We start from the raw sequence: 26,155 nt of genomic DNA on the forward strand, positions 1-26,155 counted from the left end.
TATTTGTTGTGTAGGTGGTTGATTTGATTATGCTAGTGTTGAATGCTATGATATGTGAGATGCCTGAGTTTGTCGTGGTGGTGGATGTGATGATTCAGGTGGCTGCTGTGAGGGTTGAGGTGCCTAAATTTGTGTTGGTGTTGGCTGTTGTGATGGTTCAGGTGGCTGAGTTTGTGTTGGTTGTGGCTGCTATGATGATTCTAGTCCTTGGCTTGTTTGTGGTGGTGGCTGGTCTGATCCCAGATTAGTTGGTTGAGTTGTTTGTGCTTGTGGTATAGACTGAGGTTGTTAAGGACAACTTTTTCGATTGTGGTCTACTTCTTTACATATGCCACAATTTTTAGCCAAGCCATGTTTTGTAATCTGCTTCTCATTCTTGTTCTTCTCCCAAGCTTCAAGTCTTCTTTTCTTTTTGGGTCTTCCAAGTAGAATTCGTTTAGAAGGGGGTAGTACCTCTGCAAATTTTGTTTCTATCCATAGATGTTGACCATTGCAAAGGTATATGATGGAATTATAGATCTCTTTATAGGTTGAGATTCTAAACCAATGAGGGATAAAATCTTCTTCACTCAAGTTCAGAAACTTCATTGCAACCACTACATGATAGCAAGGTATCCCTATGATACTCCACTTCCTGTAGGTGTAGTATTTGTTGTCTATGTTCACCAAAAATTTCTCCCTAGTAAATGATTTATGTATAACCTCAGATATCTGATTTGCTGACCAACTATAACATTAAATGATAATTTAATATAAGTATAAATGACAACCCAGATAATTTTGTAAATCAGATTTAGTTGACAATATTGTTGAAGTACCTGGGAATCCAATTTATGGAATTGGCTGTCTCATTTTTCAATCTGGTCTTCATTCTTGGGCAGATTGAGTTTTTGAATGATTTAGCCTTTGATCTATTATCAGTCCATCTTTGCATCATATAAACACAGTCTCCTTTAAAAGGGGACCACAACCCACTGACCACAAACCAACGGGACCACAACCCACTCACTATTAAAAACAAACAAAGATAACATCACACATAAAAAACAATAGCAACGCCCACAATTTCAACAGTATAAAAGTAAAAGGTGACAAAACCCTTCAAAACCCAAAACCTTAGCTTCAATTTGGTGCCACTACGAACAAAACGAGGACCCTATGCCACAACCAAGGAGACAACGAATCCTTCTTCTTCGAATCGTTATCCTTCGATCGCTTCTTCTTTGATTTGGTGCCACTACGAACAAAACGAGGACCCTATGTCCCCAATTTCTTCAACTTACGAACCCTAATTTTACCCTCTCCAATATAGTTTCAATTTTTAACTACTGTCCACTTCACCTAATGTCCCTACACTGCCACATAATTATCAATTGCCACAATATCACATCAGAACACTCTATCGTTAAATTATTTAACGTTGTTAACGTCGAGAACTAAATTAAACCCCCTAAACAAACTAGAGGACTAAATTGAACCCCCAAAAGATTAGGGGACCAAAATGAACCAAGCAAAAAAATTAAGGGACCAAAAGACAAATTAAGCCTATAATAAATAATCATAGAATACTGAAATTTTGAAGTTAAGAGACTTTAAATCTCTTATACATTTTGGAACACTTCTTTGAATACAACATTTGTTGTAGAAGTTAGAGGTCTTTTTCATTATCATTGATTAAGATCTTTAATCTTGATTTACTCTAAACTCTAGAAACAACAACGTACAATTATCCATAGCTAAAAATTGGATTTGGAAAATATAATCCCACAAAACCTAAGAATTGGCCTTGAGATTTGTTTACAGTCATGGCATAGAATAACATAACTGGAAATTATCTTTTTATTAGCTTGAATGGCCATGGAGACTAGGATGGTGACATAGACATTCGTGGTATGTATACCTCATTTCCATTTTTGTTTCCAGTAATAACCCTTGCAGTAATGACATGATTTGCGAATCTTGTTCCATTGCACAAACCTTTTACTTGATCCAAGTTTCGCAAAAGCATTATAGGTGTTCCAATCTTCAGTTTTATATTATGACTAGGCACACTTGAGGTAGTCAATGAATTAAAAAGTTTTGGAGTTATGAAATTTATATCATTACTTGTTGATTTTTCAGATTCATCTATTGAGTCTGCACTAAGATATTATGACTTCCCTTGCATAATAATATTAATGATAGTTAGGATTGGTATGACATGTATAAAATATGTATGTTGATGAAGGTACGTAAAATATGAATGTAATTACCAGGAATCAAGGATAATACATATTCATTGATTTCATCCACTGTCTCAATGTTGTTGGCTATTATTGTTTTTGTCTTCAAAGAATTTTTGTCTGTGTAGTTTTGAAGTAGTTGAGGACATTTGGATGACATTATTGGTTCAATAGGATCATTGAAATCTGAAATCAAGAATTGTGGTGGAATTTCAATATCAACAACTCCATCATTTGGTTCGCATAACTTTCCATCTCCAACTTTAACTATCCAATTTGAGAACTCTTGAATTTCTGATGTTGTAGATGTTTGTAATCTTGATTGTAGTAGTTGCATATTCTTCGTTAATGTTAAAACCTGACAATGTTGTCATAGGTATGATGCATTAATGGTTGCATGGACAATGTCTGATCAAGTTCTTCTAGGAATGACTGGTAGAATCTATCTAAAGTCACCTCCAAAGACTAGAAATTTTCCTCCAAAAATTGTATTACACATTTTCTGGTCTTTCATTATGTCATTAAGCGTTATGTCCAAAGCTTCAAAACAATATTTGTATTTCATTGGGGCTTCATCCCATATTATAAGATGAGTTTGTTTTAATAGTTGTGCTGCATCGGAATGAAAGCTTCAATGTTGTAAATTTAATTTTCTAGTGTGGGAATGAAAATTCTAAATTTAGAATGTTTCATTCTTCCTTCGGGTAATAAAAGAGATGTTATACCGCTTGATGCAACTGTTAGTACAATTTTCCTGTGCGGTCGTAATGCTGAAGATAATGTTTTCCACATGAATGTTTTGCATGTTCCTCCAAAGTTATACAAAAAGAACATTTCTCCTATGTTGTTCATCACTGCATTATTGATCTTTTCAAATGTCTTCTGTTGTTCATCTATACACTTATAGTAGTTAGTTAGTAATACTATGATTAGAATCGTCTCGATAAGAACGATTTACCTGTCATGCAATTAAAATTCCTTTGAAATATATTATATTTTTCCCTAACGTTATAATCAATTTCAAAGTATATCAATCTATTGCCACAATGCACTGTAACAAATCCATCAGGATAAGACATAGATGGAAAATGTTTCAAGCTTCTTCTATTATTTTGTAGTAGCTACTCGATTTCCCATATAGTTTAATTTTTCAAGATTTCAATTTATTAACACACAATTTCGTAATAATAAATGATGTACTATAAAAATAATTTTGTACCTAGATTGCCGGTTGTTTTTCTTTCTCTGTATAGTATTCCATTAGACAACCAATCACAAGTTTGTTCCCATACTTGATGTGGACTATTGAGACTATCAGAAAATAACATTTTTAACAATATTTTCCTTAGAAAATGTCCAAATACCCAATCTTTTGCTTCTTTAATTGCTTTTATGTATTCATTATCATCTGCTAAGAATCCAGACGCTTCATAACCATCTTTAAAAGTTGGGTAGACTATATTTTTGAACGTCCTAATATCTTTGTAACATAATGGGCCTTTCACTACTGTTAGCATTCTCCTTAGATAGAAAAGTTATCTTGTGCTTGGTGGAACTCAAATTAGTCTTCCAATTGTGATTCCCATTTTCCTTGGTTTCCATTATCTATCTTTTTTGACATATACAAACTTGGAAACAATATGTGTATAAGTTAACCTTCTGGCCTCTTCATGTTTTTTTTTTTTGCATTTCATCCAACTTGTGAACATGGATTCAACAACATTTTTTTTCCCTATTATATCCTCAATATTATCATTATCGTTGAAGTAGAGTGACTACTCTCCAGGAAGATGGAAAAATAGTCTTTCTACAGCTGGATTTCTTCCATGAATGGAAAATGAAAATATTTTCCAACATGCTTCACTCATAGATATATATTTGCAATCAAGATATTGTTTGATCTCATCTACATGGTCATGTAATGCAAAAGATTCATTAGTATTATTGACTATGGTTGATGTAATCCCGTCATAACCCTTATTGATGTATTTAAATAAGTACTTGATCGAAGTACTTCTATTACAGCATTCAACATTTATATGAGCTTGATATTTAAGTAACAACTTGGGGTTGGATGGAACAACGAAATGGTTGTCGAAAGAAATGTCATTCTTTATAACAGTTATGGAATTATCCCTCCTACGGTAGTGAGGAAAACCATCGTCAGAAATAGTAGTTTTGGCTTGAAATTGTTTAGGATAAAACCATGAGCATTTACAATTTTTCATGCATGGTAGTGATTTGTTTACTATTCCACATGGACCATGAATCATATGTTCTTTCACGCATTTGTGTAATTCTGGATTTTATTTCGGGCATGGTATTTCAGTTGATATTACCCTATCAATGTCATCTACGGTTGGATATTTGTTATTGGGGTGCAGAAATAGTAGTAGATGTGCATTTGGTAGACCACATTTTTGCAATTCAATTGTATACATATTTGAAAGTAAAAAACAATTAAGTTATACATATACAGAATAATTAACTTGTAACAATAGAAGTGGATATATACTTACATGCAATAACCTTGCCAATCAAAGGATTCTTTGTTAGGTTTGAAAGCAATTGATCAAATTTAATTATAAAGACCCTTGAGATTATGTTTGGCCTATCAGATGTTGTCAAATTCATATTAGATAGTACCCTTCTTATTTCAAGCCATTTGAGATTGCATGTAAAAGTTACAAATAGATTTGGAAATCCAACATTACTACAAATAGTCATTCTATCAAAATATATTTGATTCATAAATCAAATGCTTCCAACAAAAGTCGGAGGTAACACAACTCTTTTCTCCTTGTTTGATCCTTCTTACTTTGTAGTGGAATTTGGTTGACGAAGATTGTTGTACTTATCCACTCTTAGCTTTGATTGATTGTTCCTAACAAATGATAATCTTTCACATTCTATCATAGTATAACCGTCTACCACAAATTGTTGAAATAGATCTTAGTAGTGTTTGTGCTTCATTTTGTCTTGTTTGAATTCTAAAACAGAACTTTTCTCTAATTGTCAGGCGATTTCTCTTTCTGTTGTTTGAAATAGTCATATCACAATGGCTAACATCGTGTCTATATTCATCTTCTCCGTATGGGAACAATAAAGGATACTGAAATCTTAAGTAAATGGTGTGTAACTCATTAATTATTTGCAAATTTCCACTTTTGTTTTCCATTATAATATCCATTAGAGAAACAGTATAACACACCAACTATCAAGGTTGCTACTTCTGAAACATTAGGAATATTATATATCCTTCCATCTTTAGACCTATCAGCAAAACGTTGCAATTTAAAATTATCAAATTTTTGTTCTCTGTAATGATCTCTTGTCATTTTAAATGATTTTGCATGAACATTGTGCTCATCTAACATGTGTGTTAGTTGTTTCACAATTTCCACATCTATCTTGTTTTGATTCCTAAAATGTACACAGATCAATTAGCAATGTAATATGATTTCAAGTTGTTGTATATAGGGATGACAACGGGTCGGGTCAGGCACGGATAGTGCCTACTCACAACCCGGCCCGCAAAAAAAATCCACTCGTTACCCGCCCGTTTACCCGTTGGGTATTCACTTAAAAAATATCTGCGGGTTTTAAAAAATCTACGGGAACCCGTGGATACCCATATACTCACGAATATTTAAAAAATATTTTATAATTTTTTTAAATAAAATTATAAAAAATAAATTAAATTAAATTTAACCTAATAAAATATAATTTTAATTTTAATTTTAATTTTAATTAAATTTAACTTAATAAAATATAAATTAAATTTTAATTTTAATTTTTTGTGGGTAATGGTTACCCGTGGGTAAAAATAGTACGATACCCGCATCCAACTCGTTTATAAGCGGGTATTAAAATACCCGTTACCTGCGAATAATAAATACCCGTGGGTACTAACTACCCGCCGCAGATTTTATCTGCGAATATCCACGGGTGCGGGTATTTTTGGCATCCCTAGTTGTATATAAGACAAATTATTCAATAATTTTACCGTAGTGATTGGATTCTATTATGAATTTCGTTCTCAGTATCGTAGATGTACAGTTGGGCAAATTTTGGTAATTGTCTTGCAGGTGGTAGAAGACTTTCAATCCTATGACAAGCTTGGCCTTGTATCCGCAAGTTAGGTGGACCATGATCATTGTTATAGTTGTTATCAACTTTGGCCCCAAGTAATGTAAATGCAAACATCATATTATATGTTCTAATATTTTGTTGATAATTTCTAGATTCATTTGAATTTGATTCAAATAATAGCTTCTGCAAAACAATAGGCGGATCTTTCAAAAAAGGTAATTGTACTTTGCCATTTCCACAACACAATTGATATTTGGGATTAGTAGAATGTGCATGTTTCTTGATCCTTTCTTCGTACCACATTTGTTATTTACAATTTCTACATATGAAAACTGAATCACTAATATCTGCATACAAAGTGAAAGGTCAAATGTTCTATTAATAAGCTTGATTTAATAATACAATATCTAAAAGGTTGTTAAAAAAGGAGTAAATCTCATATCTTTCTTTTTAGCTGGATGAATTTGGAGTCCCTGCACATATGAAAGTGTGTTCGTCTACATCTTTATCAAATTCTTTATTATTCATGTTAGGGTGATCATTCCAAACATATTACATCCATTCATATTATTCAATATTCAAAATTATTTAATCAATACCTTGAATAACAGATTCAGATACTACAATAATATTTGCTTGAGCTATTTGTTCAATCTCAAAAGGAGTAGAATATATTGAAAATTGGCGATAATTGCTTTACACATTACAATACAACTGATTTTCTTTTCTTTGGATTGAAGCTGCCATATCAAACTTCTCCAATAGATTTTGTTGATTGGAAATTCTATTATCTACATTTATATTATTATCTCCACCATGTAGTGGTAAAGCAATATTTCTTCTATTGTCTTCATTCAAAAAATGACTTATGACATCAAAAAGTGAGGTAAACATTCTTCTTTTAGCTTGATTGCTTGATTGTTGTTTGAGTAACATTTTTCTTTTTGATCTTGCATTTGCAGAAGAAACGTAGGAGGACATGTTTCATCTTCTATATCTTTGATAATTAATATCTAGTAAATGTAACTATAACAAAACAATGAAATACATGATGGATTAGTTAACATAAGTCAATAAAGTAAATAATCAATGCAAATATATTATTTTTCGATTAACTATTACATTAATATGTACAAAAAAATAACCTGCAATCATCATGTAAATAAGCTTCCTATTCGTGGTAGATATTCCAGATTTCTTTTCAATGCCATGAATTTCCCCTTCATTGAAAGATTTGAATTTTTTCTACTTATATATGGATAAAGTAACTTCATTTTCTATAAACATAGCAATGGCGCAAAAATGAAATTGTTTTACTATTTTTGTGCTGCAAATATTTGGTATATTGTCTTATCAAATTAATGAAAGCTCGTGAATGTAATGAGTAAGCTATGATTTATAGTAGAAAAGTACGACTAAGATTTAGGTATAAGAAATTAAGTCATTTCTTACAATCCATTTAATTACCGTCAATTTTAAAGGTCGAATTTTATATTTATATTTAAAATAAGTTGTATTTTGCCTTTGAAATTCCACATAGATTGAAGTTATCTAAAAATGGTTATTTAAAACGTTAGTTTTTAATAATTATATATATATATATATATATATATATATATGTGTGTGTGTGTGTGTGTTCCGTTTAGTTTACCAAGGTCTTTATTAGTTTACCATCCAAAACAAATCCCTATTCTAGTGTATGATTCAAATAGCTTTTTCTCCTAGTAACTATTTCAGGAACTTCCATCCGTTTTGGTTTTCCATTCTTAACCCTGAAAAGGTAAAGTTTTCTTATTATGTCTTTTGTATAGTCTTAATTCATATGTTTCATTATCCGGATAGTAAATTTGAAGTCTGAAATTCGTTTTATGTGGTTAGATAAAGGTTGGAAGTGGTGTTTTGGTATTTTATTTTTTGGTGAATGATTGGATCTTCAAGTAAGCAATTGTTTTATAAGTTAATTGCAAGAAACTTTTCTTACTATTTTATCATAATTCATTAATCTATTCCATCTTGTTATGATCGTGACATAGAATATTTCTAACGTCTTACTTGTATTATGTTATATAAAGTATAAAGTTGTCTACCAAAACTTGAATGTGAAAATTATTTGGTATTGTGAATATGTTATACCCAATACAAAATTGATATAGTTTATAAAACAGATATATTGCTTTTGTGAACATGTTATGAAGTTTTATTTCTTATTGTACCTTTGATAAATTTGATGTGTTGGCAGAAATACATATGTTTTGAGCAAGCCTTCTTTGTTTAGGAAAGACAAATTCGTCTTAAGCACTTCATCTTTATGGATCCTAAAGGCAATGTGGTGGCAATAGATATGGATGAATCATTACTAGGTCAAACAAAGTTTCCTTGAACATTTGAATTAGTAAGCTTATATAAGTTCCGATACAACACATTTCTAACCATACGCTATTTAGGAGAAAACATTTTTTAGTTAAGAATTGTTTATATTTACTGGATTGAGATAGAATACCCTATTCCAAAGAAACCCACTAAGTTTCTTAAACCTCACAAATCCATTAAGTTTTTCACCTATTTCTGTGTAGATTTGCCAGTACAAAAGGTAAATTTGAGTTATTGGTATTTTTCAATATTGGTATTAATAAATGTTATGACATCTTTTGTCCCTTCTTTAAGACAAGAATCTATAATATTTCACAATGTCTTTTCACACTTTTGGGAAGATACATTTAACTCTAAGAACGTAGACACATATATGAAAATAGAAATGTATGACCCAATGGGGGAGCATCATGAAGTGGATATTGAGGGATCATATACTGGAAGGATCTTTGTTAGACATGGAATTCTAGAAATCATATCTTATTATCATATACACGATGATCATGCCATGTATCTCAATTATATGGGGGACTACACATTTTAGTTTAGAATGTTTTCTCAGATATGGGATGGAATAAGTTACAATGAACCACCAATACTATATATTTCTCCAACAAATGTAAAGAATCTACTATAAATATAAGAACCCAAACTGGTAGGGATAATACCATTATACCCATCATTAATTTCTCGACACCTGTCCAATACGTTGGTTTTTTTGTCATTCTTTGATTTCTCGGGTTCTGCTTAGAAGTCCAAAGCTTTCCCTCCTGTTACTGCAGCTGAGTTGAAAGATTTCATTTCAAGTCAGAATTCTTCGGTAGCTTCCATTATACTCTTTCGTTTATTCATTTTTAAATTTCCTTTCATTGTCTCTCACTGTTTATCATTTCTCTCTTCTATCTTCGTCACAGTTTATCATTTCTCTCCGAAGTTGGTGCTTGGTTTGTGTTTATCTTCGTCAAAGTGTAGGATTCAACTTTTTCATAATCATCTATACCTTTGTGTTTTCTGTTCTTGATGAATTTTTGTTGTTTTATTGTTCTTTGCCTTAGGTTTTCGTTTAGTTTATTTGAAGTTGAACTTTAGTTGTCGTCATTTTTTGTGTTGTTTCTAAATCTGTGTTCTTTGTTCATGTTTGTTAAAGTTTACGTATAGTATTTATATTATGGTTACTTGATGCTAAAAATTTTTTATTTTCGTTGGCCGTAACGGTGGTCTCTTTTGTTATAGTTGCACTATAGTTATGATAGTTTTTTTTTTGTTCACCATTATGCTCTGTTTTCCGTTAAAGTTATCGTTTTTATGATTATGCTTTACTTTATTATTGAAGTATAGGTTTTTATTGCTTCATAGTTCAATGTATTTCTATTGATGATATGTTTTTTTTTCGTAGGTCGTAATGGCAAAGAAGTTGGATATGATTAAAGATATTGATGGCAGGAGGGAGACCCTGAAACTTGGTGTCAGAGTGCTTGATTTGTGGTATATTCATAACCGCGAATCCAATGTGCACCTTGAAATGATTTTGATTGACCAAATGGTAATAATAATGTATTCTTTCTTTTTTCTTTGATTGTGTTTGAGAACGTTGTATTTATTGGTTGTTGGTTTTGCATATCGTTTGTTAGGGGGACAAGATACATTGCATAGTTAAGAATGACGAATTTGATATGTGGGATGGTAAGTTGAAGGAAGGCGATACATATATCATGCACAATTTCAAAATTGTGAAAAATGATGGTCAGTATAGAGTGTGTGACCATCCTTTTAAATTGTTGTTTATCGGAGCCACCTCTGTTCGTCCCCAACCGATTGCAAATATACCCAATAGTGTTTACCAGTTTCGGAGCATAAAAGAGGTAGTGGCTGGTAATTTCTCTCCAGATTTGTTGATTGGTATGTACTATGAGAATGATCTTATTTGCTTTATTTAGGCAAGTCTGATGTTGTAATTTTGCTTGCTTATAATTTGTAATCTTTAGTTTGATGGATCTGAGGTAATGACGTTATGATGATTATTTTGCGAGGACATCTTATTTCTTTTAATACCCGTTCGTTTAACCCAATTCTTCATATACAGTGGTGGTGTGGTATCTTGTACGTTATGGGATGAATATTGCAAAAAATTTTTAGAAAGGTATAATGACAATCCAAATTCTGACAAGTTGGTTATCATTCTTACTCAAGCCAAAGTTAAAGCAGCTACAGGTACTTATGCCGTTATTTGTATTATGGTATGTTAAAAAGATATTTGTTTTGTTCCTGAATAATTTTGGTTTCAATAGGGGAATGGCCAGTGTCTGTGTCCAATACATGGAATGGGACAAAATTACTTATGGATGATGCTATTCCCGAAATTACACAATTCAAACAACGGTTAAATGAGTAATCATCGTGTCTTTGTTTCAAATTTATGTAATATATGTACATGATTAGGTATAACTAATGTAATAATTCAATTGCAAATAATTGTTTTATGATTACTTATATTTCAGAATGTCTGCTGATGACTTAACAATTATGAGTCAATCTGGCAGTCAATTGACTCAGTCCTCCCAATACAGTGATGCTGAAAGGTTTGTTTATAAATGTTTGGTGAAGAGCGTATCTGAAATTCCATTGATTAAAAAGGTATGTTTATAAACAAACTTATGCATTGTTTTGATTATATAGTAGTTTTTTTCGATGTTTGACATTTCATGGTCATTTTTTCGATAGTTGACTATATTGGACCCTCTGCAGGAAATGATATGTGTAACTGTGGCCACAACCACTAAGTTTAGTCTTGATAACGATGGGTGGTACTACTTGGTTTGTAATCATTGCAACAAAAGAACTAATGAAACTGGTCCTTTTAAATGCACCTATTGTGATCAAGACAACAACATGCCGTCGTTCAAGTTTGTATTTTATTTTATATTCAGTCAACTTTATATGCTCATGTTTTTGTATTTTATTTGTTATAATGTTCGAAATGTTTATAGGTATAAACTTCAGTTGCAAGTTTGTGATGATGCGTTTAATTATGCCAACTTCGTGGTGTGGGATCAAGAATGTAGAAACATTATTGATATTTCCGCTGAAGAATTGCAAATGAAAATGATCAAGGTTAATATTATCATCATCAGTGTCATTAGTTGCTTTGTCATTGATATGAAATTGTTTTTGTTTTCATTTTTTAATTAGGTGGGCGAAGATGATCCCAAGTGCTTTCCCGATGAGTTGGATGTAATGTTAGGTTGTACTCTCGCTTTCAAACTTCGAACCCAACCAAGGAACAAATTTGCGTCTGTCATTAAAGTGTCTGACTTACCTGAAATCATCAATTACATTAAGAAGCTTATACAACCCGTAAATGTAAGTATTTCCAATAATGTTTCTTTGCAATACTTCATATTTGGCTTTAAATTATACTCTTTATTCAATATGATATTATTTTAATTATTTTGTATTTGATAGCTTGGTGAGTGCAGTCATAAGAACATAATTAATCTAGTAGGTGATACTTCCACTGGAATGGTAAGTCCTTTTATAGTAGTTTATTTTTTCTTCTATATATTGATTCGTTTTGTAAAGATCCAAGTTCATAAAGTTCATGCCATATTATTGTTTGTCAATGTTATTTGGTTAGATTGCTGATTTTCGTTCAAAAGGAGTTTGTAATTTAGCAGCAGACAGTGATCATGACTTGGTAATTATGTATTTATTTATTAAATTGTTTCTTTTGAATTTTTTTGAACTTATAATAATGTACTTGTAATTTAAAAATTCATGCAGATGAGTTTGAGTGGAACAGCTGACAATGATCCTGATAATTCATCTTTGGGTACTCCATCAAAGAGAATCGTTCCAAATAGTGGTGTATCTGTACAATCGTCTGAAGACATAGAGTCTGGTGAACTATCAGCTACCAAGCCCATGAAGACTATCAAGCAAGAGATCGACTGATTGGACTGTGTCTTGGTTTTTTGTAATTTGATGAATTAATAATTTCATCACTTTTGATAAATATAAGAACATTATCGTTACGACTCATAAAGTACTTTATTATTAATCAATCGTAGAAGGGTAAAAGAATTTTTGTTGTATCTGCTTTCCTATCCTATTACACATAACGTTATTATCATTTAAGTGACATTATTAATTGAGTTTTGTGGTTCTATTTTTAGTCAAATTGAACAGAAACTTTTTGGAACAAATTAAGGATAACTTTGGCTAAAAAGGCTTTTGATGTAATCATGTTTTACATGATATAATTTACGTCACAAAGAGTTAGTTTAATTGGTTTAATGATCATACTTGGAAGGTACTATAACCAATAACACTAATGTACTATAAACAATAACACTTATTGGAAACAAATAAGTAAACTACTATAAACAATAAGTAACTGGAATCAAAATATATAATCTACTATAAAATATAACACTAATGTACTACAAACAATAACACTCATTTAGAACGAAATAAGTCAAGTACTATAAACAATTATGTAACTGGAATCAAAACATATAATCTACTATAAACAATAAGGTTCATTGGTTACAAAATAAGTTATAAGTTTGTCATTACTTTTAAATTCCATAAGCATCCATCAAATGTATTCCAAAACATATATCTGAAACTAAGATACTGTTACATAACAGTTTAATCTTAATCCTTCCTAACATTAATAATATTTGATCGATTTATATCGACCCCAAAAGTTATAACATCTCCGGCTTGGAATCCATTTGTAGCACAAAATTTCTTCCATCCACAACTTAAAAAGCATTCGTGTGTCCTTTTCTTGGCCTATCTTACGGTGCATGACCAAGAACCGCCATTCCTATTGCGAAGTTCATGATTTTTCCTGTTCTTTACCAACGCTTTTGAAGCAAACTCGGAATCCAAGTACTGAAAAATTACATTACAATGTATTAAAAATCTAATAAACGACTTAAAGGAAAGTATAGAATCTTCAAAAATCATACCAGTGAAGAAGAATTAACATCATAGTCGGTTAAATTCTTGGTCGTTTTGTAGTAAAAATCTCTTTCTAAACCATCTTCCTCATTTATGGTAGGTTCATCTTTAATCAAATCCAAGGAATAAATGACTTCATTTCCCGTCAAGGAGAATATCCTAAACAAGAATTTGTGATCCCGTATAAAATTCAGACGCATAACGTGATCCTCACGTAGATCATAATTGGTTACCATTTTTTCTAATCCGTGTCTAGCAAATATCCTTCCCGTGTAAGATCCCTCAATGAAAACTTCATAATTCTTGCCTAGGGGATCTACCATCTCAACTTTCTGGTACATATCTGGATTTGAGGAGTCAAATATTGGTCCCCAGAAATTGGAAAAGGCATCATCGAAAATGATAGATCCCTGATTGACAATTGCAATATGAATTATGATGAAATTAATGTAAGTACAAAATTTTGTCAACTTAAAATTAGTAAAAATCAGTAATTTAAAAATATTTACCTGTTCCAGTGGAAAATCTACGCAGAAACAGGTGAAGAACTTTACTGATTTCAGAGGTTTAGGAAACCGAGTTTGTTGATTAGGAATAGGGTAATTAATTTCAGTCCAATCCCAGTCGAAAACCCTAAAATGAAACAAGTTTCCTCCTGCATAACGAGCAGTTATAAAATATAGAAGCCTTAAGTTATACATTTTTGCTAACAGAAAACCTGCAGGGAATTTTCTTTCAGCCAGTAATGGTTCATTCAATTGTATCTCGAATGCATTTCCTTCTGGATCTATAAATGTGCAGCATTGCAAACCAATTTCTTTCTCCCAATAAACAAAGAAGGGCTTTTCAAAGGCAACATAGTCCTGTCAAGTATCAATTACAGTATTATAAGTCTTCGAACATTACCCCTGACAACCATATTCCAAAGACAAATTGTCAACCTAATTCAGACCACATTGGAAAAATATTAAGTTTCCGACTAACAATTTTTTGGGGAATTTGTAAAAAAACGACCAACAATAACACATGAATGAAAAAGGTCATTAATTTACAATCTAACAAAAAAAATGGAGGAGTAAACTTCAAAACCATATAAACTGACCGCAAAAATGATTTTCAAAAAAAAAATTACGAAAAATACTGGAAATGACTTACCTTGATGGGATTAAGAACCGATAGCCAACACGGATGGAAGTTGCAAAGGCTTGCAGAAGAAGACGAAGCCATTGCAAACCGAAACTTGCAGAAGTTTTAGAGACTGATTTTCGAAGATTTGCTTGAAATCTAAACGGCAGACTTATATATAATATATAATAAAAAAAACCGACATCTTAATTACATTGTCATTATTATTGTATATGAACTCGGAATGTGAACGGCCAGTATATATTTTCTATCCATACACTATTGCCTATAACTATATATATATTAGATTATATTGTCTATATATATAAATATTACCTTTTTTAATTGACGGCAATCAATAGTGTTGCATTAAATTAAGACGACTGTACTCATTGCACTACAATGTACTTTAACTCTGTAATGAACATACTATACTCATTGCATGAACAACTTTTTATTAATTGGACAAGACATATTATTGAAATCCGGATGTAATGGAAATTAATGGAGTTTCATTTCGCGCCATTATTGTTGCATACACAATGAAGATAATTAACCATCAAAAACAGATTCAACTAGGTTCAAACATAAGATTACTCCCAATGTATCGGAAAGAAGCTATTCAATACAACATCTCCAAACTTCCAATGAATCAAGATCTCATTTACAACATGCATACAGGTATCACTTTTTCAAGTTCTGATATTTTCCAAAATGAATAATATATTATTGCTTCATTAATAAAGACTTTGATTTTGAGTACATTGTAATATTTGTAATATTGTTTTGAAATGCAGTTACTTGATATCAATTATCTTAACAATGGAGGACGAAAACTCTTCCTACATTTGTTCTGCAAATGCACGATCAAAAAGAAAAACCATACTCAAAGAGAAGAGGATTAACAAGGAAAATAATCAGCAATGCACACCGTCATTCAACTATCAAGCCAAAAGAAGAATGTTTACCCCATTCTGTGATGTGACAACTAATATTCTCAATCAACAAAGTACACAAAATTGTTATGAGGAATCAAATGAAGGAAATAGTCATACATATGCAGATCATACCATTTCACTGCGACAAAATTTGTTGCAAAAGTTTCATATAGTTGGTTCAAGGGAAACAATTCAGAGTCATTCCTATTTGTATAGAGGAACGTCTTCTCAGCAGAATGCAATACCTCAGACTGAGTCTTCTATCGGTGAACCTGTTGAAGAAAATGCTAATACATTATCTGATGATGTTACTGAAGGTACCATTGTCATATTATAACAAAAACAACTCAAATATTTGGTCAACTTAAATAATCATCATATATGTTTGGAATAATATATGCAACTTTAATCATCAAATTTGGTCTATGAATGCAGATGAAATTATTGCTACTGTTATGGCAACTGATTATCCCAGTAGTTCAGCAGAGAGATATGATATCTAATCCTATATGAATGTGTTATTACATTCCATGATTAAATTAAATTGCTGATCACTTTCGTATTATTTCACTATTTATGCAGATATAGGAGATCCAGTTTTCATATGTAGACATTGTAAAGCCCAAATGTGGTACCAAGAAAGAATAGACAAACATGCACACTCTGCTAATCCAAAGTTTCAATTGTGTTGTGGAAATGGAAAAATTCAGTTGCCCCTTTTGAATGATCCCCCAATTGTAATGCAAAAACTGCTATTTGAATCCAATTCAATACAGTCTAGAAATTTTCAACAGCATATCAGAACATATAATATGATGTTTGCATTTACATCACCTGGAGCCAAAATTGATAACACATACAAGAATGGTCATGGTCCTCCTAATTTACGAATACAAGGCCAAGTTTGTCATAGAATTGGAAGTCTTTTACCACCTGTTGGAGAAGTACCAAGATTTGCCCAACTCTACATCTACGACACTGAAAATGAAATTCACAACAGAATACAATCATTAAGGTAATTCTACTTAACCAATATACTTCAATCGAGATATTGTACAAGTTAAGGCAATTTCAAATTATTGTTTTGTTTTAGGAACGACAACAAGGTTGATATCGAAATTGTAAAGAAGCTAACGGACATGTTAGATGAACACAATGTTCATGCAAAATCTTTTAGAATGGCAAGAGATCGCTATCGGGAGAAAGAATTTACGAATCTGAAACTAAGACTTATTGCTGATAGAACTAAGGATGGAAGGATATACAATACTCCTAATGTTTCAGAAGTAGCAGCCTTAATTGTTGGTGACGTTGACAGTGCTTCTCCAAGGGATATTATAATGGAAAACAGGAGTGGAAAGCTGCAAAGAATTAATGAGTTGCACACCAGTTACCTAGGATTTCAATATCCTTTACTATTTCCATATGGTGAAGATGGATATAGACATGATGTTACACATCGCGATATCAGTAGTGGGAACAATTCAAAGAGGAACCGCCTAACAATCAGAGAATGGTTTTGTTTCAGAATTCAGACAAGACAGAATGAAGCCCAAACAGTACTTAGATCAAAGAGATTGTTTCAACAATTCGTGGTTGACGGCTATACTATGATAGAATCTGAACGGTTGTCCTTTATTAGGAATAACCAATCAAAGCTTAGAGTGGATAAGTACAATAATCTTTCTCAAACAAGTTCAAATATCCATGAAGAAGGATCAAGCAAGGGAAAAAGAGTTGTTCTACCATCCACTTTCGTTGGAGGCACAAGATTTATGAATCAATTGTATTTTGATGGAATGGCCATTTGTAGTTATGTTGGTTTTCCAGATCTGTTTCTAACTTTCACATGCAATCCCAAATGGCCTGAGATTCGCAGGATACTGTCTAACCTAAATTTGACACCATCTGATAGGCCAGACTTGATCTCAAGGGTATTCCGAATTAAATTCGATCAACTTCTTACAGACTTAACAAAAAATCATTTACTTGGAAAGGTTATTGCATGTGAGGATTACACTAAAACTACAAAGTTGTTATATGTTAATAATTCTAATTACAGGTTATAATTGATATGTTTTCAATGCAGATATGTACACTATTGAATTCCAAAAACGTGGTCTGCCACATGCACATCTACTTCTCTTCTTGCATTCCAATTGCAAATATCCAACTACGCAAGATATTGATAGGGTTATTTCAGCTGAAATACCATGTCCTAAACAAGAACCAAAACTATATGAATGTGTGAAAGATCACATGATTCATGGGCCATGTGGATTACCAAACAAATCTCTGCCTTGCATGAAAAATGGAAAGTGCTCTAGGTTTTATCCAAAGATGTTTCAAGAGACAACTGCTATTTCTGAAGATGGATTCCCACACTACCGCAGACACAATAATTCAATATGTATTGTCAAGAATGACATTTGCTTAGACAACCGTTCAGTGGTTCCATACAACTCAAAGTTGTTGCTTAAGTATGAAGCTCATATCAATGTTGAATGGTGTAATAGAAGTACCTCCATAAAATACTTATTCAAATACATTAACAAGTGTTATGACAGAATTACAGCAGCTATAGTGGATAACAACAACCAATCTTCAGGTTCGGCCAAAGATGTAGATGAAATCAAGCAGTATGTTGATTGTAGATATATATCACCCAGTGAAGCATGTTGGAGAATATTTTCATTTCCTATTCACGGAAGAAATCCAGCTGTAGAAAGACTATTTTTTCATCTTCCTGGTGAGCAGTCAGTCTACTTCAAGGATGACGACTATATTGACGATATACTAGGAAAACCTACAGTTGCAGAATCTATGTTTACAAGCTGGATGGAGTGCAATAAAACGCATGAAGATGCAAAGTCTTTAACATACCCACTTTTTGTTTCAAAGTTTGTATATGTCAAAAAGGATAGATGTTGGAAACCAAGGAAAAAGGGCAACACAATTGGAAGACTCATTTGGGTGCCACCAACAGCAGGTGAACTTTTCTATCTTAGGAGAATGCTTACAGTAATCAAAGGGCCATCATGTTACAAAGACATTAGGACAGTCAACAACATAGTGTATCCAACTTTTAGAGATGCCTGCCAAGCGTCTGGATTCTTAGCAGATGATAATGAATACATAGAAGCTATTACAGAAGCAAAAGATTGGGGATCTGGTCACTTCCTAAGAAAACTATTTGTAACTATGTTAGTTTGTGATAGTCTTAATAGACCGGATCAAGTATGGGAAAAGACGTGGCATTGGTTGTCTGATGGAATACTACACAGAGAAAGAATAATAGCTGGAAATCCAGGTATATTTAAAATAGTACCCAACTTATTTTTTCATTGATCGCCAAAATACATCTTAGTAATTGTCATATTATTTATGCAGAATTGCAACTTAGCAATGACACCTTGAAAAATTTAACTTTATCTGAAATTGAAGACCTCCTTCTCAAAAATAGGAGAAGTTTGAAACAGTTTCCTTCAATGTCTTATCCTGATGCTTTTGCAACAACTAATTGTGGTAATAGATTGATATACTCTGAACTAGATTATAACATTGCTGAACAACATAACCTATTTGAAAGGAACTTCAATTCGATGACAGGTTAGTAGTTCAAATATAATTTCATCGTACATGATTAACGAGAAAGTTACAATGACTTGTGTTACAATTATTATATCCACCATTACCTTATTTCATGTTACAGTTGAACAAAAGAACATATTCAAAATGGTAAATGAGGCCGTTATGAAGAACAATGGTGGAATGTTTTTCTTGTATGGATATGGGGGCACAGGAAAAACTTTTATGTGGTCAACATTATCATCAGCACTGCGGTCACGGGGAAAAATAGTCCTCACAGTGGCATCAAGCGGAATAGCATCACTTTTGTTACCCGGTGGACGAACAGCACATTCTAAATTTAGAATTCCGATTCCTATACTTGAAAATTCCATCTGTAACATTGAACAAGGTTCTGATGTTGCCCACCTATTAAGAGTAGCTCATCTTATAATATGGGATGAAGCACCAATGGCACACAAATTTTGTTTTGAAGCGCTGGATAGAACATTAAAAGACATTATGAAAGATTATCCAACATGTAATTCAGTTTTTAGAGGAAAAGTAGTTGTATTTGGAGGTGACTTTAGACAGATTCTACCTGTCATTCCTAGAGGAAGTCGATCAGATATAGTGCATGCTACAATTAATGCGTCATACCTATAGAATCACTGTCAGGTATTGACATTGTCCAAGAACATGAGACTTATGCAATCAGGACTGCACAAATCTACAACAAAAGAAATTGAAGAATTCTCTGATTGGATTGTTAAACTCGGAGATGGAAAGTTGTGTGAACCAAATGATGGAGTGGTTGAAATCGAAATACCACATCAATTTCTCATAACAGAATTCACTGATCCTCTTCAAGCAATTGTGGATTCCACTTATCCACAACTAATTCAAAATTACAGTGATAAAACTATCTAAAGAGCAGAGCAATATTGGCCAGTAGAATCGAGACTGTCGATGAAATCAATGACTATATTTTGTCATTGATACCAGGTAAAGCATTTTCTATTCGGCAAATGCATTATATACTATAACACATGCAACAACAACAAAAATAACAATAATACTGTTTTGCAGGGGACCACAAAGAATATCTTAGTGCAGATTCAATTGATAAATCTGATAATTTCACGAATGATGACATGGATTTCATTACACCAGAATTTCTAAACTCATTGACTGTTTCAGGATTGCCAAGTCATAACATCAAACTCAAAATAGGATCACCCATAATGTTATTGAGAAATTTGGATCAGTCTGAGGGTCTGTGCAACGGAACCAGATTAATTATTACAAGACTGGCAAATCATGTCATTGGTGCAAGACCTATTACAGACAACAACAATGGAAATGAAGTATATATACCTAGAATGTCTATGTCCCCATCCCAGTCCCCATGGCCATTCAAGCTAATTAGAAGGCAATTTCCAATCATGTTATCCTACGCCATGACAATAAACAAATCTTAGGGACAATCATTAGGTTCGGTAGGATTATACCTACCCACATCAGTATTTAGCCATGGTCAGTTATATGTTGCAGTTTCTAGGGTTCAGTCTAAATCAGGATTAAAGATATTAATCCATGATAAAGAAAAAAGACCTTTGTCTCATACAACAAATGTTGTTTTCAAGGAAGTCTTCCAGAATGTGTAAATGGAAGCAACCTATATCTTTATCATTGTAATATGTCTCAACATTATATACTATATGCACCTCTCTATATCTATTCCAGATCTACAATACGAAAAAAAAATTACATAACAACAAATATAACAAAATCAAAAAAATACACAATTTTTATAAAACATTATTCGTCTTGAATTTTTTAAAACAAAAAAAGACATATCGATAGTTATTAAAAATGAAAATGTCGAACGAAATGAAAACCAAAAGTTACCTGTTCTTGCTTCTTCCACTTCACTTGCTTCCCCCTCTTCCTTCGCCCCATCTTCATGTATTAATGATATAATAGCATGGATACCCAAAAACGATTCCCCATCATTTAAAACAACACCAACCAACAACGCAACAATCAAAATTACTAATTTGACCCTATTGACACCTCATTAATTTCTATATACACCACCACTATTTCAATACCCGTATTAAAACTATAATACGCATGCCAAAATACACTACACTTTTATATTGCAACCATATCCTGCACAAAACACCTTCCTCTTAAAAATGGTCGTTTACGAAAGGCAGAATCGTAAAACATTATGACATTATAAATTGTTATATTCAACTCAAATTGTTATTTAAATTAAGTTAACCATTACACATTCATTTGTCAAAATACATTCCGTTTGTTGTTATAATCAATCGGTTCATCTATCTATTCATCATTTCATCACTTCATCTATATATTCATTCTAACAGTGTAATCAATTATCGTAAAACTTCATTATTATAATAAAAAATTTTACTCTTTCATTTTTAAAAAACCAATACTTTTCTTACAACAGCTGAGGCACAAAAATCCAACCGATAAGTACGACAAAACGAAATTATTATCCATTACTATACATCAAAGATTCTAAGTTTCAGAAACCATTTACTTAATCCACCAAAATAAAGATATCCATACATACCAAACCAAAAATGCGAACATAATTAAAGTACTTGGGCCACACTTCCACACAAAAGTTATCACATAACTTTATATTTAGCGTTACCAATCTAAAGTCATAAAACAACCTAAACTTTAGTAATTATTATTGTTTTGTCGTCATCTTTCTGAACTTCCACCTTGATAGAGTCTCCAACGCATAAATTATTTTCACTGACAAATCTCTTCCATCCCAAGCCCAGATAACATTTAGATTTTGATCTTGCAGCCCATCTAATTGAACATTCCCAGCTGTTTCGATTGCCATTTGATAGAATATACTTCGTCTTAGACTTCGACAATGCAGATCCACCAAACGAAGCGTTAAGATACTGAAAACAACAATTCAAATTGTTAACAAATTAACTCAACAATAAAATCATTACTCAAAAACAATAATGGCATTAAAGATATAAATAACAGTACCAGCGACGATGAACGAAGATCGTAATCAGTCAAACACTTGACCAACGAATAATCTGCACCATTGTCAGCAAGATCTGAACCGACATTGGCACTACGAGAACAGGACGCACCATTTATGTTATAATCAATCTCCATTCCTTTTATAGAAAAGAACTTATACAGGAAAACATTCTTCGAAACATAATTCAGATGCAAGTACACTTCATCTTTCAAATTGTAGTACTTAAACATCTTTCCAATACCACCACGAAAAATAGTTGTACCATTTGGTTTCACATCAAACTTAAACTTAAAACTTTTATAACACGGATCTATGAACTGCATCTCTTCACCATATATTAATTTCTTCTCCCAGAATAAAAGAAAATATGCATCCAAGCAAATCATAGACTGCATTCCGAAAAAAATTCAATATTAGATTGGAATAAAGATATACAACAACAAAAAAGAAATTAATGAGCTTCGAAAGTTAACCTCTGTGGGACCTAACTTCACCCGAAATGAAGACAAGAACCTGGACCACACTAAATCTTCCTCTGCAATGTAACTATTACCTAAACCAGGATATTCGATCTCAGTCCAGTTTGTGTCAAAAATTTTGATTCGAAAATATCGATCACCACAGAACAAGGTACATATATAGTGCAAGTCTTCCAGTTTGTAGAAATCTTCAAAAACATATGGAACTCGAAAAATCCCCTTACTAATCAAATCGTTCTCGAACTCAAAGTTCATAACATTTCCCATTGGATCGGTGAAATAGTTCGTTCCAATAACCAACTGCTTACCCCATTCAACCATAAAACCTTCTTCAAAATCCCCAAATCCCTGCAATGCCCAAACATGCAACAACAAACCCAGATACAACATGCATGTCAGAAAAATTAACCAAACTAAGCATTAATGTCATTATCAAAACCATTAAAAAGACAAGGAAAGAATTCATCAAAGCAAGAAAAGGTACGCAAAAACATATATATAAACAATATTCATAACGCATATCAATCGCAAAACTCACTGATTACTTACGTCACCAGGAGTTAGCAAGCAGATGGAGTTCTGGAATAAGTTCTTGAAGTTGTATCTACAGCAAGACGACATCTTCAACCACCAAAGAACCAGCCGACCAAATAACGAAAATAATCTTACGAAACCTATGCCTTTTTCAATAATATCTGACCATCGCAAAATATAAAACTGCACCTCAAAATCTTACGAAACCTATCGCAAAATTTAAATCTGCAGCTCAAAATATCTAACCATGTAATTATTACTGATTAAAATATATATTAAAATATATCTGACAAAGCATTGATTACTGACTAAAATATATATTAAAATATTTCGCAAAGCAGAAAAAAAAATCCCGTGCGTATGCACGGGTCTGGTGCTAGTGATGATGAAAATTCTTTCTACTACTCAATGAAGAAGACTTTAACTAACTATGATGTTTAATGTTCTTCGTTGATATGTATGTTTATCTAACTTTAATTTGTTGTTAACGATATACAATACTTTTTTAACATAATAAACTTCATTGTTTCAGTATTTTGATGCCCAATTTGCTGTAGTTGCCTTGGTTAGGAACAGGAAAAACCATTACCTTTGAAACTTCTTTGGTTGATCGTTGAAATGTACCATAAGATGGACCAAAAGAACCACATGATAGTGTTATTTAAGTTGTGGATGGAAGTACTTATGCTAGGAAAATGGATTCAAAGATGAAGATGGTATACGCTTGGAGGTTGATAAACAACGTTCAACAACTATTAATGTTATAAAATTTTAAAATCTTAATTCCTATGCGATAACATTTTGCTATATTGGGATACTTTAAAGTAGGATTTCTTGTTTGATTTTAATATTTTATTCAGATTAAGTACTTTATGTTTATATACTTGCAATTTCAAACCTTTATTGTTACTTGAATTCTACTTCCATTTGCAGATTATTTATATTATGGTTTATGTCATAAATTATTTTATCTGTGTGAATTATTTTATCTGGAAAATGAACTCATTATAATGTTAGTTCTTTATTTAATGTTGATTTTAAATAAACATGAGGATATAATCAATCAATAATGACCATAACATTGTATTTGCTAAATAATTGAAATGTGTCATTAAATTTTATATGGTAGTCTACTAAATTCAAAAACTATATTAAATTTTAATTGGCGCTAGTACTGATTGATCGATAATAAGTTCATTCTTTATCCAGACTGGAATATATTGTATACTTGACCACTTTTTCTTTCGTATACATTAATATTTAAGAAAAACTAACTAAAGTTAAGAAATGTCTACACTTTTTATTTTGTATGAAACTTCTAATTCAGTCTAACCTGTACATCTACAATATTTCATTTTATTATTTATTATATTAAGCTCAACATATTGTAAATTTTTCTTCATATGCACAATATAATGATTAAATTATATTGAAATTGGGTCTAATATTTTCTAATTAACCACTTTTTGGCATACTCAATTCATCTTCTTAGCTCAAGAATGTTCTCTAAACATTAAAGTATGACATATATTTACACCAAAAGTTTGGTCACCTTACATTTCAAAATAAAACAGTTAAGAAGTTTATCCACCATGACCATAATTACATCTATTTCAAAAAGTCATTAAAGTTTTGATTCATCATAAACAAAAAACAGATAGAAAACATAGTGTGCTTAATTCTTCTCCTTCTTAATACTTTTGACGCTCTTGGTGGATCATAGTTGACAAGAATCAATGTCCTGAGAGGAATCACAATATTCCATATTGGTTACCAAAATTTTCTTAGCAGGAGTTTTCAATACATCATTATCAAGTTCATTATCCCTTGTTGCACTTAAACTCATCTGCAAAAATATTTAAATGATGTCATCATTTGTAAATTGATAACAAATTCGAAAATAATAAAGCTAAAATATTAAGATACTTACTTTGTCATTATCATTGTTTGTTGCTAAATTACATACATCTTTGCCATACAATTCAGCAATCTAAACGATCAACAACTTCAACATTTACTTTAATTACGTTATACTAAACAATATTAACAAATTTTTAAATTAATCAATAAATTTAAAAAATAACTATACATTGAATATGAGGACTTATCACATCCGATATCAATTCTGCTTTTATCACTGCACTCACCAATCTATTAAGAATAAATGAAATAACAAAACAATTTAAATTTATTTAATTTAAAAAGAAGATATTAAAACAACCACAATATTTAATTAAGTTATTACTTGTACTAGTTGTATGAGACCTTTTACATGTTTCACTGTATCGGGAACGTCAAACATTTTTATTACAGATGCACATCTAGTCCTTGGTTGGGTTCGGACTTTGAATGCAAAAGTACAGCCTAACATTACATCCAAATCATCATGAAAGCACTTTGGATCATCTTCACCTACCTATTACTAGTTCAAACAAAAACATATTCTATTACTTTTGAATTAGGAAATAAATAAAACAATTCATGTGAAAAAAATTACCTCAACCATTTTCTTTTGCAAATCTGCAACTGATATACCAATAAGGTTTCTACATTCTTGATCCCACACAATAAATTTGGCATAATTAGACGAATCATCACATACTTGTAATTGTAACTTATACCTAAACAATTTTCATAAACTATAAGGCCTCAAAACAATATGTATGAAATATTGAATGATAAAGATAAATATATACTAACTTGAAAATAGGCAAGACATTTTCCAAGTCACAATATGTGCATTTGAAAGAACCTATTTCATAAGTTATTTTATTACAATGATTGCAAAGCAGGTAGAACCAACCATCG

General features: G+C 31.9%; 1 protein-coding gene and 1 pseudogene across 1 annotated transcript; both read left to right on the plus strand.

The window, feature by feature from the left end:
• The first annotated feature begins 9,081 nt into the window (after positions 1-9,081).
• LOC114180725 (uncharacterized) lies at positions 9,082-12,635 on the plus strand. The gene is made up of 13 exons (XM_028067024.1): positions 9,082-9,135; positions 9,436-9,504; positions 10,081-10,227; positions 10,316-10,583; positions 10,821-10,895; positions 10,973-11,063; positions 11,183-11,318; positions 11,406-11,587; positions 11,672-11,795; positions 11,874-12,044; positions 12,147-12,206; positions 12,319-12,378; positions 12,465-12,635. The coding sequence occupies exons 1-13, from the start codon at positions 9,082-9,084 to the stop codon at positions 12,633-12,635; spliced, it is 1,608 nt and encodes a 535-aa protein (XP_027922825.1).
• Positions 12,636-16,290: 3,655 nt separating this feature from the next.
• Positions 16,291-20,949, plus strand: LOC114180726 (uncharacterized; annotated as a pseudogene).
• The last annotated feature ends 5,206 nt before the right edge of the window (positions 20,950-26,155 follow it).

This window comes from Vigna unguiculata, chromosome 4 (genome assembly GCF_037176805.1).
Source record: "Vigna unguiculata cultivar grain cowpea cultivar isolate G323 ecotype 2 chromosome 4, ASM3717680v1, whole genome shotgun sequence".
Lineage (NCBI taxonomy): Eukaryota > Viridiplantae > Streptophyta > Magnoliopsida > Fabales > Fabaceae > Vigna > Vigna unguiculata.

Excerpts from the sequence above, each read along its gene's own strand:
- LOC114180725 (XM_028067024.1), top strand. The coding sequence starts at position 9,082 with ATGGGGGAGCATCATGAAGTGGATATTGAGGGATCATATACTGGAAGG. Across the intron at positions 11,064-11,182 it reads ATTACACAATTCAAACAACG|AATGTCTGCTGATGACTTAA; the intron begins GTTAAATGAGTA and ends CTTATATTTCAG. Across the intron at positions 11,319-11,405 it reads AAATTCCATTGATTAAAAAG|TTGACTATATTGGACCCTCT; the intron begins GTATGTTTATAA and ends TTTTTTCGATAG.